At 38.8% G+C, this 23,875-nt stretch overlaps 1 protein-coding gene and 1 pseudogene across 1 annotated transcript; one reads left to right on the plus strand and one right to left on the minus strand.

The window, feature by feature from the left end:
- Positions 1-1,626: 1,626 nt before the first annotated feature.
- LOC139718937 (U2 small nuclear ribonucleoprotein A'-like) lies at positions 1,627-18,939 on the minus strand. Its single transcript, XM_071630384.1, has 10 exons — positions 18,783-18,939; positions 9,634-9,674; positions 8,968-9,074; positions 8,186-8,264; positions 7,269-7,315; positions 6,534-6,636; positions 5,926-6,005; positions 4,501-4,573; positions 2,918-3,029; positions 1,627-1,742 (listed from the first exon to the last, which is right to left on the minus strand). Exons 1-10 carry the CDS (start codon positions 18,862-18,864, stop codon positions 1,627-1,629), a joined length of 840 nt encoding a protein of 279 aa, XP_071486485.1. The 5' UTR covers positions 18,865-18,939.
- Positions 13,705-16,002, plus strand: LOC139718974 (uncharacterized; annotated as a pseudogene).
- Positions 18,940-23,875: the final 4,936 nt, after the last annotated feature.

The following is a 23,875-nucleotide window of genomic DNA, read 5'->3' on the forward strand; positions in this document are numbered from 1 at the left end:
GTTCTCAATTTCTTCACAAACAAGCTCTTGCTAATAATGATACTTTTTTTTTAATGGGGGGGGGGGGGTCCAAATGATTCAGACATTATTTCATGTTCATGAACACTACTGGTATGATAGATTATTCTATATCAAATCAAATGAAATGATCCAAATATAACTTCAAAAAAAATTATTCACTTTAAAACAAATGAATACCTTCAATTCACATCCTTCACTCCCTGCTCTTCTCCACTTGAAATGAGGTGGATGTGGCTACATGATTCATGGCAACCATATAAATGGTGTACCATAAACTTCCACTTACTCAGTGCTTGACTGACATGAATGGAAACAGCATGACCTTTTAGAATCTCACTGTGGTGTTTCTGATTTTAAAAAAAAATAGTGATGATAATTTTTTTTTAAAGGACAAAAAATTAAGAGGCAAGTCTTCCCTTAGAACAAGACACAAAATACCCTAGTTTTCTGGAAAAAAAAGAGGAAAAAATTTAACCTGAAGCCAACTTTGCTGATCTCTTTACCAGTCACCTGCTTGTCAAATTAGGAAATGGGCATTGCCCACCTGCAAAGATAAGCACGCACATTCAAACAAGAAAGAAGTAATCCACTAGTGTAGAGAAATAGCCATAGAATGAATCAAGTATGAAATAAACTGGATACTGCTCAGTATCTACGATTATGGATTCTATGCAGATCTCTAACAAACCGGCAGTAACTAACAATAGTCAAGTCCTGTTTTAGAGGAGTAGGAAATTGCATTATGCACACAATGTACAATCACAAGCAATGCATTCTGATTGCCCATGGTCACTACCATACTTTCAAAGTAACTGTTTATTCTTTTCCTCCTCTTTGATCATTTCATGTATCAAACATCTTTACAAACTTGAACTCTGGGTCACAGATTTTACCTTTCAGTCTACATTGATAAAGTGTGTCCCTTAACATAGATGGAATTCATAAACAAAGAATTCATCTGAAGTATCAATAAAATTTTGATGTACTGTGATGGAAACCATAAAAGGTAAAATATCAGTGAATCTCATCCCATCTAATGAGCAGAAATTAGACTTAGAATGAAAAGAAATGTGTCCAAAACTACAATAGCATTCTTCCCCATCAGTAATATTAATGCTGCATGAGAAATGTACATCTTATCTGTCAAGTTCATCCAACAATCTGCACAGATGACATATATAATATTGATAATGGCAAAGGATATGCCTCCATGACTCACACATACAAGAGGGCTCTGGATTCTAAACATCCACAGCTCTTTTCACATCTTGATGTACCTTTATAAATTTTATGACAATTTTAGCAACAAAAAAAAAATAAAAAAAATGAAAATGAAAGAAAGAGCAAGAGCGAAGAACTTGGAATGTCCCGTCCACTGACAGAAAACTGTCCTCAAATGTATCACCACGGCTGAAACAAACTCGAGGACAGTATGACTCATACACTTGTATCTCTTGTCTGTCAGCACTTTCCACATTCAAATCACTCCTGGGCAATGTCTACAGAGCAACAGTCAAGAGTTCTGTTGAGAGTTTCCTTCAAATGATAACTCCAAATACAACATCATAGTTCCTGATCTCTAGACACGCTGTGGTCATCTACTGGTCAGTGAACTGCAATCGGTGGCTGCCCGTTGGTCAGTTGCTGCTGCTGAGGCTGACCCTCATCCATTGGTTCCCCTGCATCATCCTCCTCTTCCTCCTCCTCCTCTCCTCCTTCAGCTAGACACGAGAGAAAGAGAAATAGAAGGAGTAAAGCAAGCCTCTTTCATCCAAACACATATCATCTCTCAAAAATTTTCACAACTCTCTGACAAGTATATGAAGGTTCCATGCATTAACCAATGCGAACATAAATAAAACGATATGGTTTTTATACTTAGTGTGAAATACATTTCACTGTGCTTCTATTGGCACAAATTCTGCGAGACAAATAAACAACTCACCTTTTCCACTACATCAATTTGCTACCACAAAATTTACATTTAAACCTGAAAACATGCAATGAAAACTGAATGTCATATTTCCATGATCTGTACATCTAGGCGAAATGAACGAGTTGTTTTTTCTCAAACTGCTCGGACAGCAAAGACATCAGACTTGGGCTGCCTTACTTGGCATGGGTTTTGCAAACAGATGTAACACATACACACAGTGCCAATTCTGGCACCCCATAAATATACAGTATGTGTCATGCCCCCTCTAATCCAAAGTAGCAGTTATGTGGTGAATTTCCCACAGAGGATGAATCTAAATCCCTGCAAAACAATACTTATGGCAACACTGCAGAGATAATTGAAAACAAAGTACATACTGTATACGCTATAATTTTCGCGTACATAAATTTTCGCGAACTGCCGCTGTCACACATTTTCGCGAGTGGTTAAATTCGCTATTGGGGGACCAGAGAAAATATGAAGTGGCAAAGAAAGTGTGTATTTTCAACTTACTAGCAAATAAAAATGATACTAGTGATACACTGCATGATAAAAACTTACCAAACTCTGCGAAGTAGTAAGTTATAATTCAACATTTTTGAAGTGATTAAGTCCATAGCGCTAGATTTCTGACGAGTGGTCCCCTTGCGATAATGGATTGGCTCTCTACAGTATTCGTAAGTAGACATGGACGTGCGTAAACAAGCTTAGCCAGTATGGTCTGTTCGGTAAGCCATGACATGGTATACAGTACTGAAATGTTCGTATCATCAAGGCAAGGGATTCATTTTGGAAGGTAATATTTTCGCGTGTTGTTAATTTCGCGAATAGCTCCCGACTCGCGAAATTCACGAAAATAAAACCCCCGCGAAATATATAGCGTATACAGTATATCATCCACCAAGGGACCTTCTTGTTTGGGACTTTGCCCGAAGATGGGGACCCTTGCAGCCAACATACCTTGTGCTTTCTTCTTGCCGGCAGCGTCGTCCTTCCCTGGCACCTGGCCCGACTGCAGCAGCTGCTTCAACCTCTCGACCTCCTCGAAGCTCTCTGCCTTGGCAATGGCAGCCTGTACAGGGTAGGACACAGTAAACAGATGCGATTGTTAGCACACTTTGCCCATGTCTGCACTGACATTCTTTTCTCACATTGACTTTGAGAACTTGTGGCTCAATAAATGAAACTACTGAGTGTCAGTTGTGATGTGTCTACACTGTAGTTTTGGTCTGCTGGCAGCAGTGGCACTGCCCATGTGAAAGGTACTGTATAAGCTGTTATTTTCGCAAATTAAGAGGTCACAGACATTTTCACGAGATGTTGTTTTCACGAATTGACACCGATGCTCTCATAAAAACATTGTTTCCCAAGCACATGGCAACATTTTCATGTGTTGTTAAATTTACGATTCAACTCTGATTTGCCAAATTTGCGAAAAATTAAACCCTCAGAAAAATAATAGCTTATACAGTACTTTATCAAAATTGCCATGACCTCCGGAGGGAACTTAAAATTGCAGGTCAAATGGTAGCTTACCCATAAGCATGTGAGCGCTTCTTTAGCGGCAACATTAAATCCAAACAAAATCGTATTATGTCTGTACACAAAATCGTTCCAAAGTCATCACCCCTGACAAAATGAAAGCTTCACAGGATTTCAACAAGTTTCATGAGAAATCAAGATTTCAGCTATAAGAGAAAAACACAACTACGTAACCAAAAAATTATTCCATCATGAATAATGCCTCCGGCACCACTTCGTGGCGGAGGCATAAGAACCCTTGCAAGGTCTCCAGAAACCTACCATGCATAAACAACATCACAAAGTCCCATAAATATTGCAGATGCGTTTTCTATATGGTAAAGCCTCATCACTGCTGGCAATACCCTTCCCGACCAACCTGCCATCTCTACTATGCACTTATTGCCTTCATCCTTTGTAGATGTACAGGAATTCAGTGGGTAAAATCTACGTCCAAAGATGTATGCAGGAATTGAATCCTGAAAGGTCCACAATACTCCCACATTTATCATATTGATCCTTACCATGTATTTGGACAGTACCAAGAGCCACTGATCAAAATGCCAGCTGATGCTTATATTTCCACAACTCACCTTATAGCAGGTTGCACTGATTCAAGCATACATGGCCAATTTATCCATTGAAAGGATATATTACTGACAAATTGATCTCCCGGATATATCACTGATGTATCCATCTACAGGATATATGACTGATGTATGCATCTACTGGATGATACTACTCATGTATCCCTCTACTGCATATATCACTGATTTATTCATCAATCACATATATTACAGATGTATCCATCTACATGACACATTACTGATGTATCCATCTACCTTACTCATTACTGATGTATACATCTACCTGATATATTACTCATGTGTCATACACATGTATCTACTGGACATATTACTCATATATCAACCCTACCAGATATATTACTGCTCGAAAGATTTTTTTTTAAAGGGAAAAAGGTGTATTTACCTTGCCCAGGTGAGAATGAAAGCACCACTCACCTTGATGGCAGCAATGTCTTCTGGAGATGGACCTGTTTTCTGTTCAGTGGGGAGGCCAGCCCCTGGTACAAACCTGTAGTAAGGTAGAGCACAGACATTTCACAAATTGACAAACTGGAGAACTTCAAAGCTTCATTCAAGACTCACATTTTTCACCAGGCATTCAATTGCTCTCTTGGAGGAGTATGCACCTTTGAATGTTTCTTAAAGTGAAAACAAAGTTCTGGTAAGGGCTTGAGAACCCGTCTGGCACCATTTCATATTTGCTTGCAATATATTGAAAGAGTCTACAAAGAAACTTACCTGGCTGACGCGGTTTGCCGGAATGGTGAGTCGTTTTGGAGTATTTTGAGAAAAATAATAAAAGTCGGTAGACCGACTTTTCTTCCAGAAGGCTCCAGACTAACTCGGTCTCAGGGAAAACTCGACCCTATTTCAGACAATTTACACACAGTTCGTGATGTTCATCAGTACTCTATAATACTACGAGTACCAAACGAGGCCTTACTGAGAAGACAGGAAAGTGCATGCTAATCCTGTACAAAACAAATGGGCAGCGCGCGGTCCTCAAGCCTGCTAGTATACACACATCACCTCAGTTGCTGAGACGCGCGGTCTTTGAAGTTTTTGTTGTTGTTTATCAAGCGTCTTTTGTTTTTAGAGGTGCTTGAGAGGCGCACACTAATTTTGCATGCGCGCCAAAGAGATTTTTGATGCGCGCGTTGTAACAACTTGGACCATTACTGCGAGTAGCCAGAATGCTACAATGTAGTTTATACTATAGGCCGCTCCCATATGCATATTACAACACTGTACAATCCAGAGGGACAACCAATACAACTCATCCCGCCGTCAAGCAAAGCGAGGCCGAGTTATCCCCAAGTCCGAGTGTAGCCTGACCCCGTTCGGGTAAGGTCTGAGACTGAACGTTTTTGGTTATTTCCCATTTTCGTCGTTACCCATCGAATATCTTGTTATTACAGCGTTATTCTGCACATTTCCTAGGCATACATTCACATTTTGGAGCAAAATTTGACAACTTTTGCAGGCGTACCAGAACTTTGTTTGGGGTTTAAACAGATGTATGGCCCTATACAAAAGCCATAGATCCTCCTCATCATCATCATCGTCACTTCACTTAACAACGGGATACACAGACTGAGTAATCATCCAATAAGGTCTGTTTTTGCTGTGAAACAGTGACAAATCAACAACATACACATTTTAAGCATACTTGTAATTCAGCAGAATCAAAATAAAAATGATGAGCATACACATTTGACTCAATAAGTCCAGGTTAAAATAACATTTACAGTATGAGCCTCAACCTTCTATGCAAGAATGACACAAAAAGACTTTCAGTGTGCAGTTGATGAGAAAATTATAACCTTAGCCTCAATTTTGGCCCCTGCTCATTCTACTCACGTCCTTGATCTCCTGCCCAGATCCTTGGCCAGCTTTTCTCCCTTCTTGCCCTTGAATAGCTGTGCTGCTGCTTCCCTCTCCTGTGATGCCAACAAAAAAGTGACGTAATCAAAACATGCAATCACCTCCCCCTATTAAACACCATCCTTTAAATTAATTATTGTATTCACACAGATTTCAAGACACTGAACATGTATCAGATCTGACAGCTGGTTTAAAAAGAAGAAGAAGAAGAAGAAGGAGAAGAAGAAGAAGAAGAAAAAGAAGAAGAAGAAGAAGAAGAAGAAAATGACACACACACACAAAAAGGAAAATAACAACTTCCTGTAAAGGGTCAGGTACACTAACATTGTGAAGTAGAAAATTCAAAATGACTTAAAAGAAATCTACAGAAATTTGATGCCTGTGGCATTGCTCACTAAAAACTGGTGCCAAATTTTTGGGCAAGGACCTAAATGTCTAGTAGACATGTGTATTACTTGGTAATACAATTTTGGAAACACAACCTTTCCCATGAACCTGCAGTATTTTCAGCAAAAGCAGTACAAAATACTGAAAAAAAAAGCAACAGCGGGCATCTCTGCATCTGACAGAGCTTGGGACCTTACCCTGAGCCTGATTTTCCTGAAGTCCAGTATCCTGAGGTTGGGAAGTTTGTGGATGACGTACAGTCTGTAGTGCTTCTTCCCCATCACTGGGTTTCTGAGGAGGCTGGACATATTGTGCAAAGAGCAAATAAAAAGAGATTCATGACTGCAACTTCAGACTCAACAGGCACAGCGATAGATTGGAACTAAGAACCTGTTTGCTACAGTTCATATGTACCACTGCAGGCTAGAAGTTTTCCATTTCTACTGAAGAGATTCAGTGACCCCAAAACACAAAATATGCAGAGAAATATGTGGTCAATAATATCAGGGCTCAACATTAGCAAAGGCCCGGGACCAGTAAAAGTTGATGTTGGGCCACCAAACTTTCAAAGAGAATATCTTTTGGTGGCCCAATCAGACAACTAAGATTAGAAATAAACTGCTATGTTTCCTTTTACTTAAATCCACTGCACTTCTTTTGCAGGCCACTAGCATTTCAAATTCACTGATAAATGTGGCCCAAATGGGCCATCTGAGAAAAAAAAGTTAAATATCGAGCCCTGATGATTTGTACATTCTGCAGCATTTGTTATCAGTAATAGAATTAAAACAATATCAAATTATGAATCATTATTGGCAGATAACGAGCCAGGAGTGTAGAACGTATTCACATAGTGTGCAGGTGTTGTAAGTACGGCTCTGTCTGTGTAACACATATGCACTAGGAATGGTGTATGGAAAAAAAGTACTCACCTTAATGTTGTTAGTTGTGTGATGGATGCAAGGTTATCAAGATCCCCCTGTGGAATGCAATATGGATTTAGATATGAGTGTACAACATGAAACGGTATCATCAAAATGTTCATAATAGGCATTGCTTGTAATCACTTGTCATGAAAAAGTTTGTGTAAACACAGACTGCCTTCAATAGGAAGTTCCCACAGTACAACTGTGTTGTTAAAAACATAGGCATCTCAGCTCTCTTTAAATTCTTTCAAACATTGCGTTAATAACATGAGAAAGGCTGCCCTTTTAGCCGAAGTCTTTCTTGAAGTTTAATTTAATTTCTTCTGCTTAATTGCTGAAACTGAATAGAAACTAGAGAAGTTAGGAAAACAACAACAACAAGACAACAAAGAAGGCAGGCTCCCCTGGATAGGATCCTCTACATTAATGACATCAAATTAATTGATTTCAACTACTATATACACAACTTAGCACAACATAATTTGTCACTTGTAGTTGTGATTCTATCCTTTGACATTTAAATCTGTAAGAACTCACTTGGCCTATTAATCAAAGATGACCACTCACATTCACAATGTGTTTTAAGTACAGAACTTTCTTCTTTAATTGTTTTTCAAGGGGAAAATGTATATCATCTTAAAGAAAGCAGGTTACTGTAAAAGTGGATATTTTCGTGCAACTAATTTCCGCACTCTGCAGGGTTAGAAGAATTTCACATGTTTTTAATTCCATGGAATTAAGACATCAACTACTGGAACAGATATGGCAAGCAGTAATATTTGTGTGCTTTTATTTTCACACTAGTTTCTGGTTGCGTGTAATGCGCAAACATTTCAACACCGCAAAAATTTCCACTTTTACAGTAATCAATTAAATTCAGAGTTAAGAAGATGATAAAGAAGGATACCATTATAATTACATACCAGTTCGGCAATGCTGTTATTTGTGAGGATTATGGATTCCAGGCGTGGAAGGTTTTCCTGTAGATTCTCTCCAATCCGGCTAAAATTTGGTGCAAATTGGAAACACAGAGTTGTTAACAAAACTATGAGAGCAAATACGTTGAATATGTGCAAAATATGGACAAGAGGAGACTTCCAGCAAACTACTGAGAAAAAAAGGTGCTGGCCTCTATCCTAAATGAGCAGCTCCTATCCAATTATTCACCTACTTTCTCTTTTTCAACCTATTATTATGCTACTTCTTTATCTTGCTGCAACACTAATACTCAACAATAGATGGTGGATTGAATTATATAACTGTAGTCCACTACAATTCAAACTGTATACAAATGTCAAGTGTGTTATTCATATCACTTCTGCAATGTTTTCTACATTTCTTCTCCATTTTGATATAACATAGATTTCCTCAAACAATGCTAAAGCTTGCAGACCACTCCCCCCACCCCACATTTCAGTTTCTTTAAATAAAAAAAAAAAAGAAAAAGACATTCCTCTCATTGAAGAAGGGTCGGGGGATTGAATCTTGACTCAACCAACCACAAGCTAGCCAGAGCTCACCCAAAACATCAGTAATTACAATTTAGATTCATGATTTTACACTGCCGATGTCAAGTCACCACACGTACCTATCCAATACCATGAAGAAACTCTTCAAAAGGATGCAGAAGAAACAACAGGAAAGATATACAGACAACGGCTGAAGTCAAAGTTGATTGTGTTACCTGTGAAAATGCATTGCTCACCATATTCTATTGTTGTTAAGCAGCAGGCATTTAAGCCTCTTGAGTAGGGGGAATCCGTCCAGTTTCCTGAGTTCATTGTCCGATAGGTCGATGGTGTCAAACTGGTCCTGCAGAATTTTCAAAAGACAGCTTTTGAGTGACATGAACTTCAGCATGTCTGGCAGGAAACATTTCATATTGTAGTTTGGAGGCAGCTTCTGTATCCCTTTCTGGGCTACCACAACAAAATACCAATTACACTCCATACACATGGGTTATAACAGACTGAAAACAACAATTTCTCTGATTCTCTCTCACAAAAAACAAACAAACAACAAAACAGAATAAACATACTAAAATAGAAATATACACTGAGTATAACTTAAAACTAAACAATACACTGAATCTCCTCTGAGTCACTGTTAAATCAGCATCCCTGAACATATTCTTTCAGACTATCACTACTACTTCAGACTTTCCAGCAACTTACACATCAATAACATACATTTGTACACCTTTGTAATTCTAACATACACACAAATATATTCTTATCTTTGTTTCAATAAATTATTGACACTCAACTGTTCAGTTTGCATACTACTTTTAGATTATCATTTGTCTATATTAAGCTTTGCGCAATTCATCAATGATTAATGTGCTACGTTTTACCTACCACAATGCACTTACCACAGTTGCTCCAAGATTCTCAATTACTGGTATCTTGTATCCTACAAGCAAATACAAGTAATAGAAAACATTAATACATATGTATGCTTATAAATTAACTATATGACAGTTACAAAGCTTTTGGAAGTTCACACATTACATTTCACAAGCATCTTCTCATACATAAAAAAGAGAATATGGCACAGAAATCATCACTGCTGAATTATCAACTTTGTTTAGACATTAAAGTGAATCCATAGAATTATGGTAGAGTCATCTTTCTTGTGCATGTGCACCAGAAACCCAAACTTCTCGATCCAAAGATCAAGAGTTTGGCTGCCAGTGTGAATGGACGACCACAGATTGCGAAGATTTTGCGATGTTAAACTTCTCGATCTTTTGCAAGTCCAAAGTGTGACCTCGGCTATAGAGTCTAAAACTACAGTTGCAGTCAGCCCTAGACCTAGTGTAGTGACATTTGATTTGATTTCTTCATAGCAGTTTACTCCAGACATTAGCATGATTAGACGATGGTGTACAGCGATGGACTGTGTTTTACATCACTAACGATGAGAGCTAGTGTTAAGAAGTCTATACCAGAATGTTTGTTAACTGTAATGTAAATTTAATGTTTGTGTCAATGAAAATATGCATGTGAATGTGGATAGATATTACTAAGCAGAAAAAATAACTTGAACATCCTCATTCATCCCGATTTTGCTGTATGGTTGGGTGTCCAATACATTGACACCCTAACGTTTTTCTATTAATAGAAACTTAAAATATCTCACAATTTGCCTGAAATTTTACTTACATTGCAAGAAACTACTCTGAATCCACAAGTGTGCATTAAAAATGAAATTTGCGGTACACGCTCCACGATAACTGCTTCGAACGCGTGGGGTGTTATTTTGACGCACTCAGTTGCGCCGTAATTTTGAAACCAACACCCCTACCCTCTATTGACAATACGTGTGAAATGCACGCAATGCTTTTCCAATGTGCATTTACTATCTACGGTATCTTTGTTTTGCTGATGATCTTGTTTATAATCAGGTTTTTCAGTAATATTTTGACATCTCCAAATCTTACCATTTTTAGTTTACAAGTGTCAGAAAATTGTTGGAAAATCTCAATCACTTGAAACGCTGCTCTGTACACAAGCACAGTACGAATACGTTCAGCGCATGCACTAAGGGTCAATCATTTGGTCTGAATGTATAGCATTACAGCGGGGTTTTTTATGGTGCCGTCGAAAAGCTACAATTATTTTTTCTCTTTTCCTCAGCCAGGTCTTGCACTAGCGGTTGTATAGTTTCACAGCGGTTAAACGTGTGCACAAGTGTGTGCTACCACTTATATCTTTCTCTTTCTTTTCAATCTTTGTTTCTTTCATTTTCAGGTAGAATCTTAATACCTTAATTTCCCTTTCCTTCCTATCAATCATTTCCTTGTGGATTTCCTCTATCTTTCTAAATTTCCTATTTAAACTGTACTTTCTGCCTAATTGTTCTTTGTTTCCTTCATGGGTTGTTTTTCCCTCCAAATACAACTTTTACAAGGGTCGGATCTTTCCTTTTCCTCCTCTCCAATATCTTTTTCTAATGTGTCGTTCTAATGAATTCTTTTCTCTATTTCCTTTTCAACCTGTATAATTCTTTCTTCCTTTCAGGGACTATTCATCTTTGCTTTCATCCAGTTTTGATTCATCTTTCATTCTATTATCTTACCTAACTAGTGTTTTTCTGTTTTAAATCTATATTTTTCTCGTGTTCCTTTTTTCTTTTCAAACATATCCATTTCTCCCTTGCTTTCCTTTATAATGCAAGTTCCTCTTCTTTCTTTCCTTCCATTATCTTTTACTCTTATTTTATTCTGTTTGTAAGCCTTTTGTTTCATTTTTCCCAGTTTTTTTTCTCAATCTTTTCTTGCATTTCCTTTTCCCCCTTTACCTAGCCTAAAGGCTTCATATTCTTTCACCCTCGCCTTGTTGTCTTATAACCACATTTTTCACAATCTTCTTTTATTCACACACACACACACACACACAACACAAACAACCCCAATCCTCAATGAATTGTTACCGCGACGCTACAAGCTGAGAAAGGCAGAAAAATTATTATCTTTTTAAAGATACCATACAATGTAGAAGAACGTTGCTCTGATCGCTAGGAGATAGATATTACTAACCTGTTAGTGTTAGTACAGTAGCTACATTATTTCAGATCAATCGCGGCACTCGCTGAACGTGTTTTGTAAACCGTCCTGTGCTATTTTAGCTATCTCAAGTAACTTTATCTGATCCTGTCCTGTGCAATGCAGTTTTGCATTGCATGCCATTGCCCATTTATTGGAGATCATTGTTGTCTGACAAACTGGCACTTGTAACTGGTGCGAAAGTAAAAGACAGACACTAATCATCACTATTAATAGAGTAGTTTTCTCGATATGCGGCCAGACACTGATATGCGGCAGGGCAGTTTCTTTCATTAATGAAACTGACCAGTCGTTACTAAGTTCGTTCACCGATTGACCCAAGAAAAAATGTCGTCCCTTTGTTCTCTACACGTGGGACTGAGCACATGCGATGCTTTTTCGCTGCAAAACAACTTGAAGATCCCAAGGGTATCATCTCACGACGGTAAGTTTGCTAAATATTAATTGATAAATTAAGGCGTATAGACATACCTAGGTCATTCTAAAGCGAATATTCTGTGGTTCTGGTGGTCAATTTGACTTGATGTGAGAGAGCATGAATGCCTGTCTTCCCCCCGTGACTGACAATGTATGAGTGAATGCTAAACGGGTGTTTCCGAGGGGAGGCCGCAAAGCAAAAACGATAGAGGGCGCATACTTCGGTGCACGGCATATGCGTGCTGTTCATATCAATGATGCGCTCTTCATCGCTACGCTCGCATTATGCGTGCTCATCATCGTGGCGCCTGCTGGTGCATACGGTTGTAAACCTAGCCTCTTATAGAGATTCCAATGTGTGCTCCTTACCTGTAAGCACCTTGCCCGATTGTCGGGGCAAGTGGTTCAATCAAAGTCGGGGCAAGTGTTTAAGAAGAATGGGAGAAAACGCTTGCCCTAATTAGGCTAGCAAAATTTTTGCAGTCACTTTTTTTTTCACTCCCTGAAACCACTGAGTTGAGACAACCATACAGATGCCAAAAGAAATTGCTTAGTGATGACACGCATGAAATTTCATTTCCGCAATGCTATGTTACGATTCACAAGCTTGTTGATCATGTACTATGTTTATAAGTGTGGATCAATAGGAGCCTATTACTTGCTCTTTAGCATGATTGTGTTTTTAAAAAATCCCCTTGATTTCCGAGTAGTTATCTAAACCAGTTTCCCACATTTTTGAACTTGCTTTTTGGGCAAGAAAAATTAATGTTTGGGCAAGTGTTCTGCCACAATTTGAAAATCTGTTTGCCCCACCAAGCAAGTGGTACAAAAAAGTTATGTATTACCCTGGATTGTAAATAAATCTAACCATTATTTTGTTATATCCTGATAATCCTGAATTCTGATACAATGTACGTGTATTTATGTATTAAACTTATCAAAATATATTACAGTGACATATTCAAGATACCGGTATTATAATCTTTATCATGTATTATATAGGCCTATATTAATGTAAATCATCTTTGAAAACTTAACAAATAAGTACATTATGTAGGCCTACTGCTAGGTGCAACGCAGCAAGTCTTATTAGACTTAACCAATAGTTACGTAGGGTATATTGACTAACATAACCGGCTATGCGGTATATTGTATACTGCAGTAACATGACCGTAATATAACATAACGGGTATATAACCGTCTACGCGTGTCGTATATAAATGTCATTCGTTATATGCAAACAGTAACACATGAAATGGAATACTTCGAAATAAGACAGCTAGGGTCTAGACAATCATCTAGAATTTGTATAATATTATAGCCTCTCTCTCTCTCCCACTCTCCCTCTCTCTATATACGCATGTATGAAATAAGCAATTCATATGACTCTTTTTTTTTCTTTCTTTTTTGTGTCTTTTCTTTTGTTTCTTTCTTCCTTCCTTTAAAATTTTGCAGATTATGCCGAAAGCAAAGTATTCAGAGGAGTCTCTAGAGGATGCATTAAACAGGGTGAGACTCGGTGAGATGTAACAGAGACAAGCATCGATCCAGTATTCCATTCCTCGGAGCACCCTGTATGACAAATTGACAGGTCGCCGTCCAGACGGTATTAACAAACGTGGTCCGTCTCCGTACCTAACGGCTGCTGAAGAGGCTCGCGTTGCCAAATGGGCGATTCAGATGTCCAGAGTCGGTTACGGCCGAAACAAGCAACAAATTCTGAAGGTACATGCGAATATGATTGCAATTCAAAAATAAAAAATAAAAAAAATCCTGAGCAGTGCATGTACCTGCCTCTGCTCACATGTCAGTTTTATGACCGGTTTTACACAATGTAATCTTGGGTTGTGATTTTAAAAAAAAAAATTTGCTAGATAGATAGCATTTCTCTACGCATATTTGTAGTGATAGCGTATACGCAAAGAAAATGAATAACGCAAGGAGATAAATTACTTGAATCGCTGCAAGGAAACATAAAAGGATCCTCTACATGTATTTTACTTTTTATTTTTTCTTCAATGAAAAGGGCTTTTACATGACATGATACATTCTATATGCTTTTTAAAAAAGGAAAGAAAATATATGAAAATATGTTACTAGTATCGGACTTAGTTTTCTCTTCATTTCCTTTACTCTTAACTTTGTACACTTTTTGCTCGCTTTATTTTTTTATAGATGGTCCAGTGCATAGTAAGAGCAGAAAACAGGAAGACCCCATTCAAGGATGACAAGCCTGGGAACAATTGGTTCCAGCGTTTCATGACAAGGAACCCAACGCTGTCATTCCGAACTCCGCAGGGTCTGGGTATGGAGAGGGCCGTCCTCACAACTGAGAGATTAGACAACTGGTTTAGAGGTCTGCGCGAATATCTGGAGTCAGAACACCAATCAAGCATCCTAGACTGCCCCGACCAGATCTGGAATGCCGACGAAAGCGGATTTGCGATGGCCCAAAAGGAGACAGAGTCGTGAGCATGAAAGGGTCGAAGTTCGTCTACGCGTTTACGTCCACGACGAAAACGATGCTGACTACACTGGAGGCAGCCTCCGCTTCCGGGAAATTCGCCCCTCCTTTCATCATCTATCCCGGGCAGCGAGCATCGTGCAATTGGAAGCCTCTCGAGGGAGCACCAGACAGTTGGTTCTACGGCTTCAGCAAGGGTGGATGGATGAACAGCGAACTGTTCTACTCCTGGATCGCTAACCATTTCCATCCATTCTTGCGAAGCCTTGGGACCAACTTTCCGGTGCTCCTTCTCGTCGACGGCCATGCAAGCCACGTTGACCATCATGTGGGCGAATTCTGCGCTGATCACGGGATCATTCTTTACCGACTGCTTCCGCATTCGTCTCATGTCACGCAACCTCTTGACCTCTCAGTCTTTGGGCCCCTCAAGAAAGCCTACGAGAAGGCGCAATCAGCGTGGAAAGATGAGCATCCAGGCATCTTTCCGACCAAGGCAGTCTTCGCTGGCATCTTCGTGAAGGCCTGGAAGGAAATGAAGCCGGAGTACGCTCGCGCAGGCTTCAGAGTCGCCGGTCTGTATCCATTCACCGGGGAATATGATCGGCAGAAAGTAGAAGCTTCCACGCTCTTCAAAGAGGCTCCGGTTGTCCAACCTACTTCTCAACCTGCGGAGACAACTTCTTCTCAACCTGCGGAGACAAACCCAGCTACGGCTACTACGTCGACTTCCACCGGTTCTGCAACTCTACAGGCAAAGGAGAGTACACAGTCAGGCTCGTTGTCCGCCTTTCCCGACTCTTCGCGACAAGCAGTTACAGAGCGCCGGCCAACTGACTACGTTGCATCCGCCTTGGATAGGTACCTGGTGTACCCAGAAGCGAAGAAAGCACAACAGAAGATCAGGGAAGAGCTCCCGAAAGCCATATCAGGAATCGAGATGAGGGCATATCAGAAGAGAAAGAGAGAGGAGAAGGAAGCAGAAGAGGAGCGGAAGAGAAAACGAAGGGAAGAGAAAACGAAGGGAAGAGAGGGAGGCGAGGAAAGAGGAGAAGAAGAAGAAAACTGAGAAGGCATCGGGAAAAAGAGAAGCGAAGAGAGCCCGTGCTGATGACGAGATTTCGGAGGATCGATGCGGCGAGTGCGATGGTGATTTCGATGACGATGACGCAGAATGGGTGGGGTGTAACCACTGCAAGCGTTGGTTCCACGTAGCGTGCTCGGAGCTGGTTGGTATGACCATCGATGAGATCGAGGAAGTTGACTTCATGTGCCAGTTCTGTGTCGATTAAATACGTAAAGCACCTGCCTAATTCACTTAAGTTTAGCTAAAATCCCATTTTTTTTTTTTTTGTTTGTTCATTTTTACCGAAAAGAACACGGTATATAGCTTATCATCTCGTGTTTCAGGTTTTAAATGAGTCTGAACACTCTTGGACATTGCCATGAAATGTTTCATGGTCGAAGTTTTTTTTTTTCCCCCCGTGAATGTTCATTATTCCTAAATTCGAAAATTCCAAAGGTTTGTCCGGAAACATTTCAGTGTTTTTAATTTCGAAGAGCACACTCTAGGTTGGTTTGCGCTGTGTGTACGCATCTTATTTCACGCCGATCTACAATGCCACATTAATATCATTTTCTTTGTCTTTCACTGTTCAATTTCCTCTTATCTAAGTGCAATGTACAAGCATTCCTCAATTTCGTAATTCAAAAGTGATGTCCGGAAATTCATCGATGTTCTTAGTTTCGAAAAGCACACTTTAGTCACGTGTTTGCATGTATGAAAATAAGAACCTTTTTTTTCCGCCAGTCTACAATGTCACATATTATGACCTCATTTGTCTTTCAATGTTGAGTTTTCTCTTTTTTTAGTGCAATGTACAAACATTAAAAAGAACACACAGTACATTCTGTTTTTATGCCATTTCAACCATCCTTTTTATTTATTGTGAGGGTAAACCGTCTCAGCATGTATATAGTGTGCATATAGATATATTTATAATTATTTATTTATACATGATGCCTCTTCTATTGTGCGTGTGTATACTTGATGTCTTCCATACCTCCTTCTCCCACTCATACCATTTGCTTTTTAATCTATTTTCATTTTCTCAACAGACAATTACTACTTGCGTACTTGTTTTTTAATGGCTGCTACTAAAAAAGAAAGAGAAAAGAAAGAAAATGAGGAAACAGTGAAAAAAATCACTGAGAACAGAAAATAAAAAGTTGTTTCTGACATTCAACTTTCTTTAAAAGTATTGTTCTCTGTGAGACAAAATATTTATTCCTCGAATGCTGTCTGCTGGTGCTTTTTCGTATGTATGCTTGAAGAAACATTATCTTTTCTAGCATGTCCGAGTGCAAGTTTATTTCTTTTTTTTATTCTGCTAGAAAGAGAGAGAGAGAGAGAGAGAGAGGGAGAGGAAGGGGAGACAGGGAGGGAGGGAAGAGAAGGGAGGTGAAACTTTTAACTTGAGCAAAAACACAAATACAACCTTGTAGTTTACGATTGCGCAGCACGCACACAAGACTCACACGACTGTTTTAAAATTCACTTCAGTACGATTTAGGTTAGTTTTAAAGACACAAAATTGATTTCTTTTCTTTTACTTTTACATATCTGAGACCAAGTTTATTTCCGAATTTTTCATTCTGCTTGAAAGGGAGAGAGAGAGAAAAAAAAAAGGAAGGGAGGGGAGAGAAAGAGAGCTCTAACACGTCATATTTTACGTTCGCGCGTATGCGCGCGCACACACTGTCGTTTATGCGCGATGCACCGCACCGCACGCTGGTTGATTATGCACAGAATTGTCTTCAGATTATTTTGAAAGACTCAAAATTAAATGAAAAAGATAATGGCAAAAAAATACAAAATGATCGAAGCAATATTCACAGAAAATAAAATGGCATAATCCAGTTTAAGTGACAATTTTCTAACAGCGGAAATGAAATTCACAAAATCCTGGGGGTTGTCAAATTTTGTCAGAATACAACATAAAGACATTCGACCTTTCTGTGGTAAGCAGCTTACAGGGATGCCAAGTTCAAAAAAATTTTATGAGTGAGATTTTCATGACTCGGCATCTCAGCATGCGAATGTGCGCACGAGCGAGGGTGTGGGAGGGGCAATCCAACTGACCATACCGCATACCAACGCATCCCGTTTTGCCATACGTACACGATCACTGCCCACTGAATGGTCCCAGATGACCACAAGAATCGCCATTGCGCTTATTATCGGTGCCTGGCGTGTTGAGTAAGTCCCATTTGTCTAATTCATACTACTAGGAATCGCATTATCAATTGTCTTCCGGCTGTTTCAAAGAGGGCGACAGGTTTTTCCAATGTCGCAAAAGTGTTAACATGCCGCAAACCAAGCGATCTACTCGTAATAGCGCCCTTTAGAGATGGACATTGTTATCAATAATACTAGGTCTAGTAGTAACTACACGCAGCCGCTGTCGCGAAGCGACACGGCTGCACCTCTATTCCCTCGCAGACGTTGTCATTTTTCAGTGTGGTTGTGCGACTCCTTCATGAATATCTTTATTAATCGTGGAAAACTAAAATACAAGGAATTATCGTAATCTATGATAATCATTCAATAATCAGTATGCGATTTTTTGTTTAATTACGTCAAAAACTCACCGAAATCTGTGGCTGAAATCAGGTCTGTAAACGTCCTTATTGCTTCACTCCTCATCTGCGTGTTATTTGAATGGCATTCACTCTCGTATACTACAATGTACAACGTAGGTAGTCGGAGAGCTAGAGGGCGCCTCAATCGTAACATTAAATCGTAACAATCGTAACATTAAAGTCTAACGTTACAAAACAGAAGCATCATTGCCATCAATATTGGCTGTCATTGCACTAGTTAGCTCCTGACCGGACCCTAGCCCTCGGATATAGCGGGGGAGATTTGTACGCGGATGCAGCATTGCCAGCAGTGCGTGTAAATTACAGTACAGTGACTATGTACTATCATGCACGGCCACTACACTACGGGACGGGAGATGTTGTTCTCAGACACTGTCACAACGAAAAAACTGGGCCAGAATTTACTTACCCCGAAGATCTAATTCTCTGTCTCTGACGGGATTCAAGTACTGCGCAGCCTGCTCTATCAATTCTGGTGTTAATTTGACCATCTTGTCTTTAGAACGTATGAAAACCAGATTTACAGCGAGAGTTGTTTGACGTTCACAACGCACGTTTTGTAAACGCGCTCCAGATTTCTACGTGTGTTATGAGGAAGTGTTAATACAGCATTGTATGTTACTTTGTCAATGCTCAAATATTCCATGACGAGCGCAATTGTGAAAATTAAAAGAAATTGCCAACTTTGTATTACATTGTACAAGACACTATTTCTGTTATCATTTGTCAGTATTATTTTGCCACATCGTAGTTCTCATTTTACAAGTGATTTACTGATTGAAAAAAAAATGTGTGAAGTGTCAACTATCCTATTAAAGGACAAGTTCACCTTCATAGACATGTGGGTTGAGACTGAGTGAATGCAGCAATATTACTAGAACACATCAGTGAGAGTTTGAGGAAAATCGGACAATCCATACAAAAGTTGTAATTTTTGAAGTTTCCGCTCGGTCAAGGCTGGATGAAAAGACTACTGTAGTTTGTGATGTCACATGTGTACAATGATATAAAGAAAGAATAAAGAAAATTCAACATATTTCCATTTTTCTCGCATAACAAAAGAACACTGTTTGACTTCTCTCTTTCAGAAGGCAGGGGAAATAATTACCCTTAACATAAATATCAGTAACAAGTCGAAGAAATGTGTACTTTATTCAAAAAGTAAAGTTTTGTGAAGCTCTCTTTTTATTTTCCTTGTATCGTACAGATGTCATATTTTTGCCCATATTGTCATATGCTTGAGGCAATAGAGTAATGTTTGAGCAAAACAAACAAACAAACAAACAGCCCATGTTTTAAATAATGTATTGAGCACCATGTAGATGAGAACCAAAGGTAACAAAAACAAAGCAAGAAAGTGGAGTCAAATTGCTAAGCGGCAGAATTTCCTTTGTTTAACATATCTAATTCTGAATGTTATCTGTACTCTTGTCTCAGTGCTTCAAATGATACCTTCTAAGGTTGTCGATGATATGGCAATTCACCCCAAGAAAATTCTAAATTCAGTTTTCAGCCAATGTACATGCTTTTATTACATGACATAGCTTACAATACTCAGAAAAAAAAAGACCTAGTGAGGACATAATATATTGTGAAAAAAGGGGAATCTTTTCAGTGTCAATTCTTGTCTGTTTGGAAGTGTTTTGGACATATGCTCTGTTGTATGAAGTATATTTGTTTCACACACAGTATACACGACACATTCAGAACAAGGAAAAGTAGAAATTACGCGGTGCGTAAAATGTGTCCCCGCCGGAAGTAGCATTTAGTAGCAAAATGTACAATATCGGTAAAAAATCAAGGTCAAAGGTCAAAGAAGTCAAAGGTCAAAATTCTGTGTAGAAGTTTTGAAGCCCTCACCTAGTGCCATCACAAAAAGCAAACGGAATCGAAATCGGGAGAAGTCAAAGGTCAAAATTCTGTGTAGAAGTTTTGAAGCCCTCACCTAGTGCCATCACAAAAAGCAAACGGAATCGAAATCGGGTTAGAAATGGCAAAGGAGTAGCATTTTGTAGCCAATGTACAATATAGGTAAAAAATCAAGGTCAAAGGTCAAAGAAGTCAAAGGTCAAAATTCTGTGTAGAAGTTTTGAAGCCCTCACCTAGTGCCATCACATAAAGAAAACGGAATCGAAATCGGGTTAGAAATGGCAAAGGAGGAGCATTTTGTAGCCAATGTACAATATAGGTCAAAAATCAAGGTCAAAGGTCAAAGAAGTCAAGGGTCAAAATTCTGTGTAGAAGTTTTGAAGCCCTCACCTACAGACTGTAGTGCCATCACATAAAGCAAACGGAAATGAAATTGGGTTAGAAATGGCAAAGGAGTAGCATTTTGTAGCAAAATGTACAATGCAGGTCAAAAATCAAGGTCAAAGGTCAAAGAAGTCAAAGGTCAAAATTCTGTGTAGAAATTTTGAAGCCCTCACCTAGTGCCATCACATAAAGCAAACGGAATCAAAATCGGGTTAGAAATGGCGAAGGAGTAGCATTTTGTAGCCAATGTACAATATAGGTCAAAAATCAAGGTCAAAGGTCAAAGAAGTCAAAGGTCAAAATTCTGTGTAGAAGTTTTGAAGCCCTCACCTATTGCCATCACATAAAGCAAACGGAATCGAAATCGGGTTAGAAATGGCGAAGGAGTAGCATTTTGAAGCAAAATGTACAATATAGGTCAAAGGTCAAGGTCAAAGGTCACAACTGAAATTCTGTGTAGAAGTTTCAAAGCTCCCATGTAGTGCTATCATATAAAGCAAACAGAATCAAAATTGGCTCATAAATGACAGAGAAGTAGCAAATTGAACATTTTGATCACACACGGACGCACAGACAGACGGACGGACAGACAGACGGACGGACGGACACACGGACACACACACGTACGGAGCCCGTTTCATAGTCCCCTGCTCGAACTCGTTCGGCGGGGACAAAAATCCTACATAACATGATGTACAGTACTGTGATCTCTTGCTTGTCTACAATGCTCCTTGCCTTTCTTTCCTTCTCTCCCTCTCTCCGTCTGTCAGTCTGTCTGTCAGTCACTATATATAAGTGATTATAATATATATATATATATATATATGTATATATATAAACATTGTAGTTGCTCCATGTATTGGCAGTACTAGAAGCAATAATAATGTCACTATAGAGTAATGCATTAAAAGCCAATTGCCTTGATTTTAATTCAAAATCCGAATTTTCAGGGGCCTCCCCCTTCGTCAGGGATGACAGTGCTAATCCCTGATGAAGGGGGAGGCCCCCGAAAATTCGGATTTTTAGTTAAAATCAAGGCAATTGGCATTTAATGCATTACTCTATTGTGACATTATTATTGCTATGTTATTACACATATACATGTCTGCACGTATATCTGATCACATAATACAGTATATTATATACAGACTATCATCTGATCATAAGACCAGTAACACTTTTCATAAACAACACATATAATGCACATGATTCATCAAAATCATTCAAAGTAAAGACAAAGATGGAGGTTGCATACACCAGTTATGTATTTCTGACAACATTCTGTACATACAAAATCATTTGAGTGTGACATCACAAGAGGCATTCAAACTATGAATGATACACTGTACATGGCAAGACATACATTTGTGTCTCATTAAGAAAATTCCTCTCTTTTTACAATAGGTATACAGCAGTTTTATTCCTGTGTCTGCTTTCACAGCCTTTAACTACCTATTCAGAATACTCTGGTGGCACAGTGAATTTTCCTTTAATGTTCAACAAGTCCTTTACATAAATGCTACATAATTTTTTAGAACACAATGATTTGATCATCCAGTCATGTTCCATTCTTGCACAAAGTTTGGAGAAAATCTAGTCTAAGTTAGAAATTTATCAAGTGCATGAAACTGTAACAGTTTGGTACTCCATGCACATGCAGAGAAAATTTTGTCAAGTTGAGCTTTCCGTAATTTCCTTGGATACGCACTTTGTGCCGACAATCCCATAGGCAGCACACCAGACCCAAAAAGAAAGAGGTACAAGCAAGGTAAACCTACATGTATCTCTGCACAAGGTGTCCACTCCTGTACCACAAGGCTTTGACACCAACTCATTCACCTAAATATCGATGGATGCACTACAGAGAAGCAGACTGCCCGTGCCCGTTTCACCAGTCTTTAGTAGAAACCCACTAGAGTTCCCTGATTTTGAGAGAACCTCCAAAGCTATCATCCAAATATAAAGGTAGAAATTACATTCTTCTTGCCACAAGAGGACATTATTGTACTTTATACATGTGCATACTAACATTATTCTTTTAATTTGTTTTCAAACATTTTCTATGAAAAAAAAAATTCAAAAGAAAAAAATGTTGTGTAAAAAACCTATGGGAAAAAAACAATTCTAATGGTTCTTTACACATTTTTACACATATTTTTTTCCTATTTGTATTTAATATAGCAGTTTGGGCAACACACTGCACCAAGGCAGAAGAGGTGGAAGAAGTGATAAAGGAAACCAAACACAACCAGATCATGGTAAACGGCGAATTTTGGAAAGCGTTTGGCGAATGGATAGAAGTGAGCTCTTGAAATGTTGCAACCTACATTGTTATACCATCCCTAACTACCCTTTAGTGTCAGTAAAATAGCATAACACAAAAGTAAATATCATTGCTAAATTGAAACAAATTCAAAATGAAATACACACAGAGAAATTAGGGTTCAATTTATAGGGTTCTTATTTTCACCCTATGAGCAAAGTGAACCAAGTTGCATCTTCTAGGGTTCAGGATGGATGTAGGGGTGCAAATCAGAACCCTAAAGGGAGCCAGTCTATAAGGTTTAAATTCGGAACCTCTCAATAGTCTTTCCCGAAAGCTGATGTGTGGGTGTTGTACCGGTATAGTGTTTGCTTAAAATGCCACATCATTTTTTGATATTATCGTATAATTTTTATTTGAAATATAACTACACATTGTTAAAGAATATCAGTGTCATCAATAATACTCTAATACAATAACAACTATTTTGATTAAATATATTTTCTCTTCTCACACCGGGATCAAGAATATTATTTCAATGACGCTATCATAGAGAGAATGCATATGAGTACCATCCACATACACATATTACTAGTATGCATGTACACATGCACCATTGAGCACTTCATCAATGGCAAGCACGCCGTAGGTAAACGTTCACACTACTGATGTTCCTCGTTTGGAGTGGACAGACGACCGTGAGGTTGGGATGATAAATCAATCCCTTTGATGAGCCCAACGTTGTGAGTAGATAATTGTACTGTACTTCCGTTGAAAATATTTCACGTGATAATCGATGATGATATGTGTGAATTATGCTCATAAAATGCTTAGTGGTGAAAAACTGATGCGAAAGAGTTGTATCGAGGTACAACGTATGTGTAGAAGTGTAATCACACACACAATTAAGCATAGCGAGTAACGCAATGAAAGTGCACGGTAATACGAAAAGCCTCGAACCAAGGTACAGCATGTGTAAATTAGGT

Source organism: Diadema antillarum, unplaced genomic scaffold (assembly GCF_040938485.1).
Source record: "Diadema antillarum isolate AM-2024a unplaced genomic scaffold, OU_Dant_1.0 scf00000103, whole genome shotgun sequence".
NCBI classification, from domain to species: Eukaryota; Metazoa; Echinodermata; class Echinoidea; order Diadematoida; family Diadematidae; genus Diadema; species Diadema antillarum.

Bases quoted from the DNA above. Each gene is read 5' to 3' on its own strand.
- LOC139718937 (XM_071630384.1), bottom strand. From the start codon at position 18,864: ATGGTCAAATTAACACCAGAATTGATAGAGCAGGCTGCGCAGTACTTG. The intron at 6,637-7,268 runs GTGAGTACTTTT...CAATATGTCCAG, and splicing joins ACACAACTAACAACATTAAG to CCTCCTCAGAAACCCAGTGA. The intron at 3,030-4,500 runs GTGAGTGGTGCT...TACCCTGTACAG, and splicing joins AAGACATTGCTGCCATCAAG to GCTGCCATTGCCAAGGCAGA.